We start from the raw sequence: 12,326 nt of genomic DNA on the forward strand, positions 1-12,326 counted from the left end.
TAGCACAGTGTCTTGATTCTTTGACCTGAGCGTTTTCTAGGACCAGTTCCCCAGAGGACAGGATGGTGTAAGCTCCTGTTGTGTCAGTCAGGGCGATGCCCTCTTTCTCCCAGCTCAAGATGGGGTTAGGCACTCCTTCAGCTGCACAGGACAACAGTGCCCGAGTATTCTCCACCACCCACAGCTCCGGTTCACTTCTACGAATGGTGGGAGGTACTGCGAGGGAAGGTGGATACTTTTGTTCTTTTATTTTATTTAATTTCATCCGTTCAGTTAAAGAATCATTTTGCAATTCTTAGCTATCTGTGATGTAAATTGCAGTAAAAACATCAACACATCTTCCCTTTTTGCCTCAACTGAACACATTCCCTCTGAGTCAATGGGACAAACTTTCTAAATACTAAACAGAACATAACTCAATAATTCAAGCAACAACATGTTCAGCCAGCCATATGCATTCATCCACTCTCTCATTCCCTTACTCTCTCACTGCAGGTTTTATAACCTATCTCGCTGTTGTGACTCACTCAGGACAGTGACACTCATCTCCAGGCTGAGGCTTCCAGCCACGTTAGCTGCAGTGCAGGTGTATATGCCCGTGTCTCCTGGCTGGGTGAAAACAATATGCAGAGAACCAGAGCTAAGGACACGCTGACGTACAGATTCAGACAGCGGCTTCCCGTCTTTGTACCAGCTGACCGTCGGGGCCGGGTATCCCTCTGTCTGGCACTGCAGAGTCACTGATCCATCCACAGCCACAGTGTAGGACTTAGTGCTTGAACTGATCACTGGAGGTACTATGAAAATAAGGGATTACTTTAAAAGCAGTATGATGATTCTGTAACAGTGATGAAAATGTGACAATAGGAATAAACTGTGGGGCATTTGAAAATATGTTCCAGATACACTGCTAACAGATGATTATTAGTCAGCCCATTCTACCTTGCACCCTGAGTTTGGTCTTGCCCAGTGCTGTGCCTGCTGGATTCTGGGCCACACACATGTAGGTACCCGTGTCTTCCACTTTGGCCTGTGAGATCTGAAGACCGCCGTTGGGCAGAACAGTGAAATGACTTCCTAATGATGCAATGTGAGGAAAAAGATATGGTTTTGAATACATTTAGCACACTTTAAAAATGCTGAATGCAAGAGTGAATGAAAACTGTTAAGCATTAAACTAATCTTAATAAAGATCATGCTGTCTGGTCCTTGACCAGCTCTTATTAATTGTTTGGCTAATGCTCAATACACAGATCAGATTTGATTATCTGGCCATATATAAGAAGAACCAGCTCTAACCGGTGGTGACAATGTTGATGCCTTCTTTTTGCCAGGTGATGGTGGGGCGTGGGGTGCCCAAGGCACGACAAGGCAGGATCACATGGTTGTTCAGGATCACATCCAGTGTTAATGGGTGAGCTTGGATCACTGGTGGTTCTAGTAGACATCAAAAAATGACAAACCCAGCTGATTACGTTTCATTAGTAAATCACTCAGAACAGTATGTAGGAAAACACTTCATGGTATATATAGAAAGATGATAAGATGGAAGATTAGTGACTCCATAAGACTGCTTTAAATATCAATCCTACTGAGCTGCATGTTAGTGCAAGAACAGTAGCTGTGTGTGTAAACTGATTACCCTGCACGATGACCTGTACGTGGCGATGAGCCGATCCTGCAGCGTTCTTTGCAACACAAGAGTAACGGCCAGTGTGACTCAATTCTGCAGCAGCTATCTCAAAAGCACCTGAGAGTGCATATAAAAATGGAAAACATTTGACAAATCAAAATTTTTTTTAAACAGCCTTTTTGAGGATTTACCTAAAATAGTTTACTATAAGCAGCTTTACAGGTTAGGGTAAAACAAATCAAACTCAAAAACAATCATACTCATTCATTTTTATTTATTTAAATGGGGAAAAGGGTAATCTATCCTCTTCCGCATACATAAGCTTGCAGAGGCCAATGGTTGGCTAATGTAAATGTGATTGACAGGGGAAAGAGAGTATGCCATCCCGCCTACCCAGAGAGCATGGTCAGTTTTGCTCCCTCAGCTCTTGGCCATGCATGGCACTGTCAGGATTTGAAATTGCAATCTTCAGATGATAGGCCGAATTTCTGTCTGTTGGACCACTCATGACTCATTATTAACACTTTCAAAGTCATTCATTTCTATAATTCTTTACAAAGAAAAGCTCACCAGATGGCAGTATCTTGTAGCCCTCTCCATCTTTGGCCAGTCGCATCCCGTCTTTGCTCCAATGTAGGACAGGAGCGGGGAATCCAGATGCAGTACATCCGATCACCACCGGGGACAGTCTGCTCACCAACAACTCTGTAGCCTCATCGGCAATGGAAGGTGGCACTGCAGAAGATAACACACTCTTTAACTTTGTACAATACCACAGTACTGTGATTAATTTTCTATAACAGAATCTCTGACTTGTTCTAATAAGTTATTATTATCAGTTATCATATAAATGGATTGAAAAAACACATGTGATTGTTGATATGGTGAAGGTTTCTGTGAGGAGACATTTATTTAAGTTTTCTGACATGGGAAAGTCTTCAGGACAGAGAGTTTTGCAGTTTCATGGCAACAAGCTACAGTTCATCATACAGCTCATTATTTTCCTATAAACAGCACACCCTGTCATGTTTTCATTTTCACTTTTGAATTTAAAATGGTAGATCTTGTAGTTACTTGTGGTTGTCATCAAGGAAACCCTGTATTTTTCAAAACGTGAAGCGTTTTACTAGGCAGTCAGACATATACCGTCACACCCTTACTGTATATGTAATCATCACGCTTCAAAGGATGTCAAAGGACGGTGGGTGCTCACCATGTACCGTGAGCTGGATGGCTCGGCTGTCCTGACCTGCTTCGTTGGACACCACGCACTCATACAGCGCTGCGTCATTTACTGTTGGTGCTATTATGACCAGAGATCCTGATGACAGCTGCCTATTATCACAAGCAAACAATACACATTTGAGCCAAACTTCTAGCATTGTAAACTATAATTTAGTGTACATATCAAGTTTATACATATCAAGTATATCCTTGAGGACTCAAGGGTGAAAGAGGCAATAATAAAAGAGGAAGAAAACCTGGCTGAACCTGTACATATTCTGGTTCTGGTCTGTGTTGAGAGGGCGGCCGTCTTTGGTCCATGTGACAGTGGGTTTGGGGATGCCTGTGGCCTCACAGGACAGAGTGGTCTGAATGTTTACTGTCACTGTGACATTTGTTGGACCCTCAGCAATTGAGGGGGGAACTGAGGATTAGAAAGTTAAAATAGCAGGAATGATGATTTGCCTGTATTTGCACAGATCTGTTGAATCAGCTTCAACCTTGTATTCATCTGCTCACATTTTGACATTTATAGAACAGTGAACAACCCTAACGCCATATCTGTGCCTTTTAAATCTCACAGAAACACATAAGGAAATGATTATCATATCGCTGTGCCAAAACCCATAAAGGGCCAGCTTTTATCCACTTCCTACAGGATTGCTGAAAGAATTTTGACAATGATTCTAACCAAAAATTCACTGCACATGTTGACACTTTGATATCACTGAAGATTACTGAAGGTTTTCAGTATTATTTACAGTGTAAGCATAATGCACTCACCATACACTTGCAGATCCACTCTCTTGCGCTGGGTGCCTGCCTGGTTAGTGGCCATGCACAAATAATTGCCCGTGTCGGACAACTGGGCAGACTGGATACGGAGAGAGCCATCCTCAGCAAAAATATACCTGTCCAAGTAAGAGAGCTAGCCATTAATCCAGCTGAACTGATTGAACTAACTCAGAGTGATATGGAATGGATCTACAGTATGCTGCAAACCTGGGGTTGTTTCCAGCAAGAATGGAGCCGTGTTTCCTCCAGGTGACACGTGGCGCAGGAACCCCACTAACAATACACTCCAAAACCACTGGCATGTTGACGTGAACAGAAATGGCCTGAGGACCTTCCTTTATAGTGGGTGCAACTGCAGATAAATACATTACACATACATTCCATAAAGGTACTTAACTGTAACAATAATATCAAAACAATGTACCTTACATAAATGCATTACAGCATTAATAATTCACCGAATTATTTAAAATATACTACTCACAGTGTATATTTTGCTAAAAAAAAAAAAATCAATATATTAAAAAAAAAAATCGATGACACTGCGGCTTTAAGACCTATGAACACTTGTGTAAAATAATAGATGTAACAGATGTACCTCCTTCAAATGCTGAGAAAAATCACTTCAAGTCACAGGTAACAAACATAACATCAGTAGCCAACTGAATCCCAGGATGAATCGTTTAGTAATCTAAGGCAATGTTATGGACTCATATAACATTGTGATTGTAACTGTATTGTTAAATTGTATTGTAATGTCGTATTTAATTTGTCACACCACACCAAAATAAATTCTTGTACTTGGCAAAAAATCTGATTCTGGCACACATCCAAATTTATCAGATGGGCTCAAGAATATACAACATTTTGTTTACATGCTTAACTGACATTATGATTACTGCTCACCATTTACGCTGAGGTTGAAATGCCGTCTTGTCTCTCCAGCGACATTGCTAGCCATGCACGTGTAGCGACCAGTGTCTCCTAGTTCTGCGTTATTGATCTGCAGGTAGCGACCGCTGGATAGCACACGCACCCGTGGAGACACCTGAAAAGAAGATTGTACAGTACATCATAAACCCATGTATTAGTTTGTATATTACACACAGGGCTGTTTCACCGTAGTAATATAGATTGTCTGCCAGCGCTGCCTGATCTGAATACAGCCACAAAATATATGGTGTATACCTTCAGCAGAGCTCCATCTTTGAGCCAGGACAGGGTGGGGGGTGGTACAGCATCTGATCGGCACTCCAAGGTTACCTGCCTGTTCTGAAGCACTGATAAGTCCTGGACACCACTCTCACCAGCAATGTTGGGTGGAACTACGGATACAAATATAATATATAAGGGAATATCTTCATGATTCCAAGACCTGCTCAATACCATAACAATGAACTTACCGTGGACTCTAACTAGGAACTCTTTATCATCGTCTCCAGCAGGGCTGGTTGCCAAACAGCTGTACCTTCCAGTGTCCTCAACCTGCACATGTTTCAGGCAACGGAATGTGTCAGACACAGGTTCATGATATGGGAGTATGCATTAACTTATTATTATAACAGGAATAAAACAGGCTGGGATGTGCTGTTATTGAAAAATAATCAATTTCGGGGGTGGTAACAGTAACTCTGCCTGTATCATACCACCCCAAAATTGATTATTTTCCTATAATAGCATTCCCCCCAAGTGTTTTTTCCCTTACTTAACATATATTTTCTTGTATTAGAATTCAAGAAATTTAAATATCTTGTGTCTCTTTTTTCTTCTTGTATGTATTACAGTTTCAGTTTTATTGTCTGTTTTATATCTGATCTTCATCTGAACTTCTATTATTCATCACAACACTAATTTGGAAAGAAAAAATCATTGTGAGCTTCACTACTCCTGATTTAGCGGTTAATGCCTGACCTGTGCAGAGGCGATCCGGAGCACTTCTCCTCCACGGAGGATGCTCAGGCTGTCCGTCTGAGGTAGCGGCCGGCCGTCCTTCACCCAGGTAAGCGTGGGTGCAGGGATTCCCTCTGCCTCACAAACAAGCTCTAGGGCGTGGTTCACCACCACGGATACCTCAGTGGGGAATCCTGAACCATTTATGTGTGGGGGGTCTGATAGATGGGCAAAGAAAAGCTGTAATACATTGCATTTCAAAAGGCCTCAATGTAACAAGTGTTGGTGTGCCTTCATTTTCTTTCTCATATTCTATTGAGTTCAGATTAAAATAAACAAACACAAACTACCATATTAATTATAGTTGAGATCAGGTTCAGCTAAGCCATGGATTTCATTTGCCAGAAGAGTTCACAGGGCATTTGAAAAACGTTCATGAACGTATAGCATTCATTCAGTCATCCTTAGTAACTGCCTGGTCAGGGCTACTGTGGTTTAAATTAGGTTGCTAGTGTTATTTTTTGGGAAACAGAACCACCTAAGTTTGGAAATAATGCAGGCAGGTACAGTCCTGCCAGTAAACCAGTCCCACACACATCTCTAGTTGAGGCCAATTATGAACTGTAGCGATGTAGCTGAGGTTGAGCCAGAATTCACATATCATGCTAACATTGCTGCTGTATTATTGAGTATAACTGCTGATCTCCTGGGATTTTCACTTACAACAGTGTCTAGAGTTCATCCGGGATGGAACAAGAAATATCCAACTGAGTGGCAATTCTGCTGTCAGAAACACTTTTTTGAGACTGGTTGAATTTGACAGGAAGGCTACAGTAACTCAAATAACCACTCTTTACAACCATGGTGAACAAAAAAAGCATCTCACAAAGCACAACACATCAAATCTTGAGGCAGATGGGCTATAACACCATATCAGGGTCCACTCCTTTCAGTGATGAATAGGAATCTGAGGCTACAGTTTGGGCAGACTCACTGAAACTGGACAGTTGAAGATTGTAAAACGTCACCTTGTCTTTTTCCAATTTCAACTGTCCAGTTTTGGTAGGCCTGTGACCACTGTCGCCTCAGAACCCTGTTCTTGTCTCACTCTCTGTATTATTACTTGCTTGTATTTTTTTCCCCTTATTTTCTCTCACTTTTCCTCACCCAGTACTTTGACGTTGAAGTGGCGATGGGCTTCTCCAGCCTGGTTACGTGCGAAACAGGTGTAGCGTCCCGTGTGGTCTACCTGGATGTGGGAGATCTGCAAAGTGCTGTTGCGGTTCAGCAGGGTGGTGTGGGTATCCATGGGCAAAGCAGCTCCCTCCTTCATCCAGGACAGGGATGGGTTTGGGGTCCCATCGGAGACACATACCAGGGCAACCATGCTCCCCTTCACCAGCGTCACATCATCAGTACTGCCTGCTCCATCTAGAGTAGGGGGGACTGAACATTCAACAACCAGAGAGCATTAATGAAGAACACACAGATGCCAATACACATAATTAAAACTGGGGCAATTTTCAGTTTGACTTTGACTTTCAGGTTGATAAAATAATAAAAATATCCTGTGATAATTTGTTTATTTATAGATTCCAGACTAATTTGCTAAATCTTAACTTTTCTAATCCTATAAATCACAGGTACAGCTATCTCACCATACACCTGTAGGTTGTAGTGTCTGTTGTCCACTCCAGCTCGGTTGGACGCCATACAAGTGTATGTGCCTCCATCTGACACCTGAACGCGAGCAATGCTGACCAACACCAAGCATATGTGGTTACAATCACACAAAACTGCTAATACATGTTTTAGCAATATGTTAAATGCCTCTACAAAGTGTACTTCTGTGTTGTAGTCCAGAGAATTAATTCGATTCAATTTTATTCGTATAGCACATTAAATATGTATAAAAATTTTCTTTTATAGCACAACTTTACAGAAATCCAATATCCAAGAAATGCAATATAGATGTACATGTTTTTCAGACATATGTGTGTCAACATTAACGTTTAACATATCACAGATTTTTTGCACGTAGAATCAGTGTAAGGTTATTTTTGTTCTGTGTTGTAGTTAGGTTGTGACTGGTTATTTGAATATGTTTACCGGAGGACTTGTCCAGCAGACAGCGGGCGTATGTGGGAGGACATGGCTAGGGGCAGGCCGTTTTTTAGCCAGTTGAGCTGAGGTGGAGGAGATCCGTTGGCCACACACTCAATGTTTACTGAGCTATCTACGACTGCCGTTAACACCTCAGCTGCATCCCCATTACCCTGGATCACTGGAGGGACTGAGGACAGGAAGCAGCTTTTGAAATAACAAGGGTACTTTGTCTCACTCTGAAAGGACTATTGAGATACTCATATTTTCCTTAACATGCCTCATTTTTATTTTATTTTTTTGTTATTGTGAACAGAAAGCTTAACTTACCATACACATTTAGGTTAAAGATCCTGTCCTCCTCACCAGCCTTGTTAGTGGCCACACATGTGTATTTGCCACTGTCTGTTGTGTGGGTGGCTGTTACTGTGAGTGTACTGCCATCGGGGCTGATTCTGCAGACAGATAACGAACACAGACATATCATATTGTGCTGCTTAATTTAATACATAGCGCCATCATATCATTATCAGCTGTGCAGGCAAAGTGCTTTAGCTGACAGAGACACCTTGAACTACATGCTGTGAAAATGTTGTGCTATGTCATTATATAGACCTAATAACTCATACTTTCAAGATATTATGTCATTGTTTTGAGTTATAATCTCATTATTTCAAGATATCAAATAGTTATATTCAAATTGACCACTGTGACCATGCAAATTTGTAAACTGAATTCCACTAAAGCAATGTCTGGCTTACTCACTACCTGAGAAACAGCATATGGAATGATCATTATTAATGCTATAAGCTAATATTAAATAAATTACTGATAGATTGTGGGGTGTAAAATAATGTCAAAATAATGAGATAATAACTAGAAATTACAAGATACTATATAAAATGCTGAGTTATTAAATCAAAATAAGGAGATATTCTGTCAATATAACAATTTTCTGAAATATTGCAATTTGTTGCAATACTTGAATCAACAACATAATATCTTGAAATAGAGTTAAATAATGAGATAATGCACAAAATTGACATATATTGAAATAATGAGATATTAAGTTAAAACAACGAAGTATCTTGAAATAAGGAGTTAAGTCACAATGACAACTTCGCACTTAAAAATCTTTTTAAGAACTTCGAGTTCAGGGCTTTTATAGACATTAAAGCATGGACATGTTCACACACACACACACACACACACCTGATATTCTTGAGGCCAGTCTGGCTCAGAGCTTTCCCATCCTTCAGCCACTGAATTGTAGGGGCTGGAGTCCCTTTTGCATGACACACCAGCTGAACGCTATCGTTGAGCAGAACACTCGTCTCGCTGGGCATCTCGGATCCTGTGATGCTGGGTGGCACTAGAACAAAAAAACAAAAGAACCCCTGATCTACAGAACTGAATTTTAAAGTGGATGTATGCTGGTGGTTGTGCTGTAATATAGTATATAGTATACTGGACTGTATATTTACCCTGTATAGTGAGATAGTAGCTCTTGTGGGCTTTGCCTTCAACGTTAGAGGCCAGGCAGGTGTACGTGCCACTATCAGATAGCTGTGAACGAGCAATCTGAAGCTTACCACCTCCTGACAGGATGTGCATCTCCAGCGACTCAGAATTCTCTAGAAAACAAAATGGTTTAGACAACAGCATTGGGGCAGTCAGCTAAGTTTAAAAAAGTCACATTCATTTAACATATAAAAAAGGTAAAGATTAACTGTGCTTTATTGGCATAACCAACTTCCACCAAATCCATAGTCATAATATTGAATTATTTTATTACCACTTTATATCCATAAAGTGAAATTGTACTAACTGCTCTAAGAAACCGTTCAGCACATAAAAGGTCAGCTGATTTAGGTGTTAAGGCACTGCAGCAGTTCTCACCGATTACTCTGCCATTCTTTAGCCAGGTGAGGCTAGGATGCGGGATGCCTGTGGCATCACAGGCAAAGGTTACTGGATTACTGATGGTCTCCACCACATGTTCCTCTGCTGGGCCATCTATACTAGGAGGCACTGATCACACACATGGTCCAGACATTTTTAGCATCCAAAATTGCTTCAAACTGTTTTGCATATATACCTACCAGCCACTTTAATAGTAACACCTATACACCTGCTCATTTATGCGGTTATCCAATCAGTCAACCATGTGGCAGCAACGCAATGCATAAAAGCATGCAGATACACATCAAGAGCTTCCATTTAAGTTACCCATCAAATCAGAATGTGGAAAAATGTGATATCAGTGGCTGAGTTTTTCAGAAGCTACTGACCTTCTGGGATTTTTTTTTTTTTTTTTTACAAACAATAACCTGTAGAGTTTACACAGAATGGTGTAGAAAAAAAAACATCCTGTGACTGACAGGGTGCAAACGTCTTGTTAATGAGAGAGGTAGGGGGAGAGGATCAAACTGACAGGAAGGCTACAGTAACTCAAATAACCACTTTTTACAAACATGGTGAACAGGAATGCATCTCATATCAGTCCTTGAGGCTGATGGGCTTATAACAGAAGACTGCATTGAGTTCCACACCTTGTCATCCAATAATAGGAATCTGAAGATACAGTTAGACATTTGAAGATTGGAAAAACGTCACCTAGTCTTCAACTGCCATGTGATTGGCTTACTGGATATCTGCATGAATAAGCAGGTGTTCCTAATAAAGTGGATGGTGAATGTGTATAATAACATCAGGCTTAGTCATGAATATTCTCTAAATAACATATGAATAACAGAGAAGCACATTTCAACAGTTTTTAAAAGTATGAGCATTTAACAATACACCATAATTCAGAGAGACATATTAGGAAAAAAAAAAATTCTAACCATAGATGTTAAGATGGAAGTTCTTGTCCACCTGGCCTGCTATGTTGCTGGCCTTGCAGACGTACAGGCCAGTATCGGACACCTGAAACACAGAGTAGACCTACGAGCTTGAAAAAAACCTTGCCTATGCAGTCATGCTTTGGTACTCTCTTACATTAAATGACAGACCCACACACCTCTGTTCCTTTAATTTCCAGAGTTTGTCCATTAGCGAGGATGCGAAGGTTGGTGGTCTCAGTGACGAGACGTCCGTTCTTGTACCAGGTGATTGTGGGAGGGGGGATGGCGTTGGATTGGCACTCCAGAGTGACTGAGTTCCCTACACGCCCACTGATCACTACAGGAGAGTCACCGCTGCTGTCCCTGATGCTGGGAGGAACTGCAGGATAGAAGAAAAATTCCCACACAAATCTTTAATAATATTTACAACAATCGAGCTCTAGCGCAGTTCAATTGCAGTGGGAAAGTGATTTGATTCTGAATCAAACATGCTTTATATTATGGGATTGCAGGTGACATTTTTTTTCTGTAGATGCAAGGTGCTAAACTGAGCCTCGAGGTACAAGCTGTGCCAAACGACAGAGCTGTAGTGCTGCAGAAATGCCATGTGTTGTGGATGCTGAATGCGATACATAGAACGCCCTTAAAACAGAAAGCATTTCTTCCAGAATATATTTTAAACATCTCTCCATTTTTTGCATACACTCATGCATGCACACTTACCAAAAACTGTGAGGTAGATGATCTTATGTGCCTCTCCTGCTGCGTTGATGGCCACACAACTGTACTTCCCACCATCAGACATTTTAGCCTTCAGAATCTGTAAAGTACGGCCACCTGAAAGACAAAACGACAGGGAAATAACTATGCATAATACATACATAAAATATGATCATGCATAAACATATATTTTGTGTTTGGGTGTATATTTATACCTGGCATGATAAGTGCATTGCTGTTGCCCTGTACAGGTTTCCTGTCTTTCAGCCAGCTCAGAGTAGGTGGAGGGAAGCCAGTCGCCTCGCAGCTCAGAGAGACAAAATTGTTCACTACCACAGTAGCATTCTCCTCATTTACACCCACTATGGAGGGAGGAACTGGAGCACACAGCAATACAAGCATCATTTCATCACTTAAATATTCATTTTATCTATTTAATCTGACATCAACCTGGAAAGCTTATACAAATAAAATTGACACATGCCAAAACATATAGTATGGAAACCATAACATGCAAATGGATGCTAATTACAATGAGAAAGTACAGTGCTTAAGTATATAAATGCCATGTTTTTAATATGTTGTTGCACATTTCACAGGGAAATGCTTTTCCTTGACAGGATGAAAACACAGAACTGGTAAAAACCTCACCATGCACATTGAGACTGAAGTATTTCTCGGCACTTCCAGCCACATTTTCAGCCACACACACATAACGTCCTGTGTCGGTCACCTGCGCGTTCAAAATCTGAAACACATGAACACACAGAACTATAGCTATATTCTTCTATGTAGTAGTTTCATTCTAATTAACATATAACACCATAATAAAAATATATTTCTGTGGCAGCCTAGGAAAACTCTTCATTTTTTTTTTCTATACATAGTTCTGAAAACTTCAGGCTTTCCTGTACTGAAATTGTCTTATTTGCACATATTTCAATCACAAGTAAAGTTCCAGCATTTTGAAAGTCTGCTTACCCCCCAAAAGTGAAAAGGGAGAAAATTGTATTTAAAGATGTCTTTCCAGGTCCACTGAAAGACGACTGTCTACTGCTTTCTTAAACCCGGCCTCAGGGAGGAAAGGGCTTGTGGGCTTGATTGTACATTATGGA

At 40.8% G+C, this 12,326-nt stretch overlaps 1 protein-coding gene across 2 annotated transcripts in view; it reads right to left on the reverse strand.

Moving 5' to 3' along the window:
• Positions 1 to 12,326, reverse strand: part of hmcn1 (hemicentin 1) — a 101,464-nt gene that overhangs the window by 14,230 nt on the left and 74,908 nt on the right. For both annotated transcript variants that reach the window (XM_053231677.1, XM_026917968.3), the window contains exons 57-82: positions 11,863 to 11,959; positions 11,427 to 11,588; positions 11,215 to 11,328; positions 10,668 to 10,870; positions 10,492 to 10,573; positions 9,545 to 9,676; positions 9,130 to 9,279; positions 8,858 to 9,017; positions 7,976 to 8,100; positions 7,652 to 7,835; positions 7,201 to 7,298; positions 6,710 to 6,988; positions 5,564 to 5,760; positions 5,056 to 5,137; positions 4,841 to 4,977; positions 4,559 to 4,700; positions 3,860 to 4,004; positions 3,641 to 3,768; positions 3,125 to 3,281; positions 2,847 to 2,968; positions 2,204 to 2,368; positions 1,643 to 1,750; positions 1,300 to 1,437; positions 943 to 1,077; positions 528 to 797; positions 26 to 216 (exon numbers count right to left, since the gene is read on the reverse strand). In XM_053231677.1, the coding sequence (XP_053087652.1) occupies positions 26 to 216; positions 528 to 797; positions 943 to 1,077; positions 1,300 to 1,437; positions 1,643 to 1,750; positions 2,204 to 2,368; positions 2,847 to 2,968; positions 3,125 to 3,281; positions 3,641 to 3,768; positions 3,860 to 4,004; positions 4,559 to 4,700; positions 4,841 to 4,977; positions 5,056 to 5,137; positions 5,564 to 5,760; positions 6,710 to 6,988; positions 7,201 to 7,298; positions 7,652 to 7,835; positions 7,976 to 8,100; positions 8,858 to 9,017; positions 9,130 to 9,279; positions 9,545 to 9,676; positions 10,492 to 10,573; positions 10,668 to 10,870; positions 11,215 to 11,328; positions 11,427 to 11,588; positions 11,863 to 11,959 (3,903 nt within the window). The remainder of the gene's footprint in view (positions 1 to 25; positions 217 to 527; positions 798 to 942; positions 1,078 to 1,299; positions 1,438 to 1,642; positions 1,751 to 2,203; positions 2,369 to 2,846; positions 2,969 to 3,124; positions 3,282 to 3,640; positions 3,769 to 3,859; positions 4,005 to 4,558; positions 4,701 to 4,840; positions 4,978 to 5,055; positions 5,138 to 5,563; positions 5,761 to 6,709; positions 6,989 to 7,200; positions 7,299 to 7,651; positions 7,836 to 7,975; positions 8,101 to 8,857; positions 9,018 to 9,129; positions 9,280 to 9,544; positions 9,677 to 10,491; positions 10,574 to 10,667; positions 10,871 to 11,214; positions 11,329 to 11,426; positions 11,589 to 11,862; positions 11,960 to 12,326) is intronic.

Source organism: Pangasianodon hypophthalmus, chromosome 30 (genome assembly GCF_027358585.1).
Source record: "Pangasianodon hypophthalmus isolate fPanHyp1 chromosome 30, fPanHyp1.pri, whole genome shotgun sequence".
In the NCBI taxonomy this organism is placed as follows: Eukaryota; Metazoa; Chordata; class Actinopteri; order Siluriformes; family Pangasiidae; genus Pangasianodon; species Pangasianodon hypophthalmus.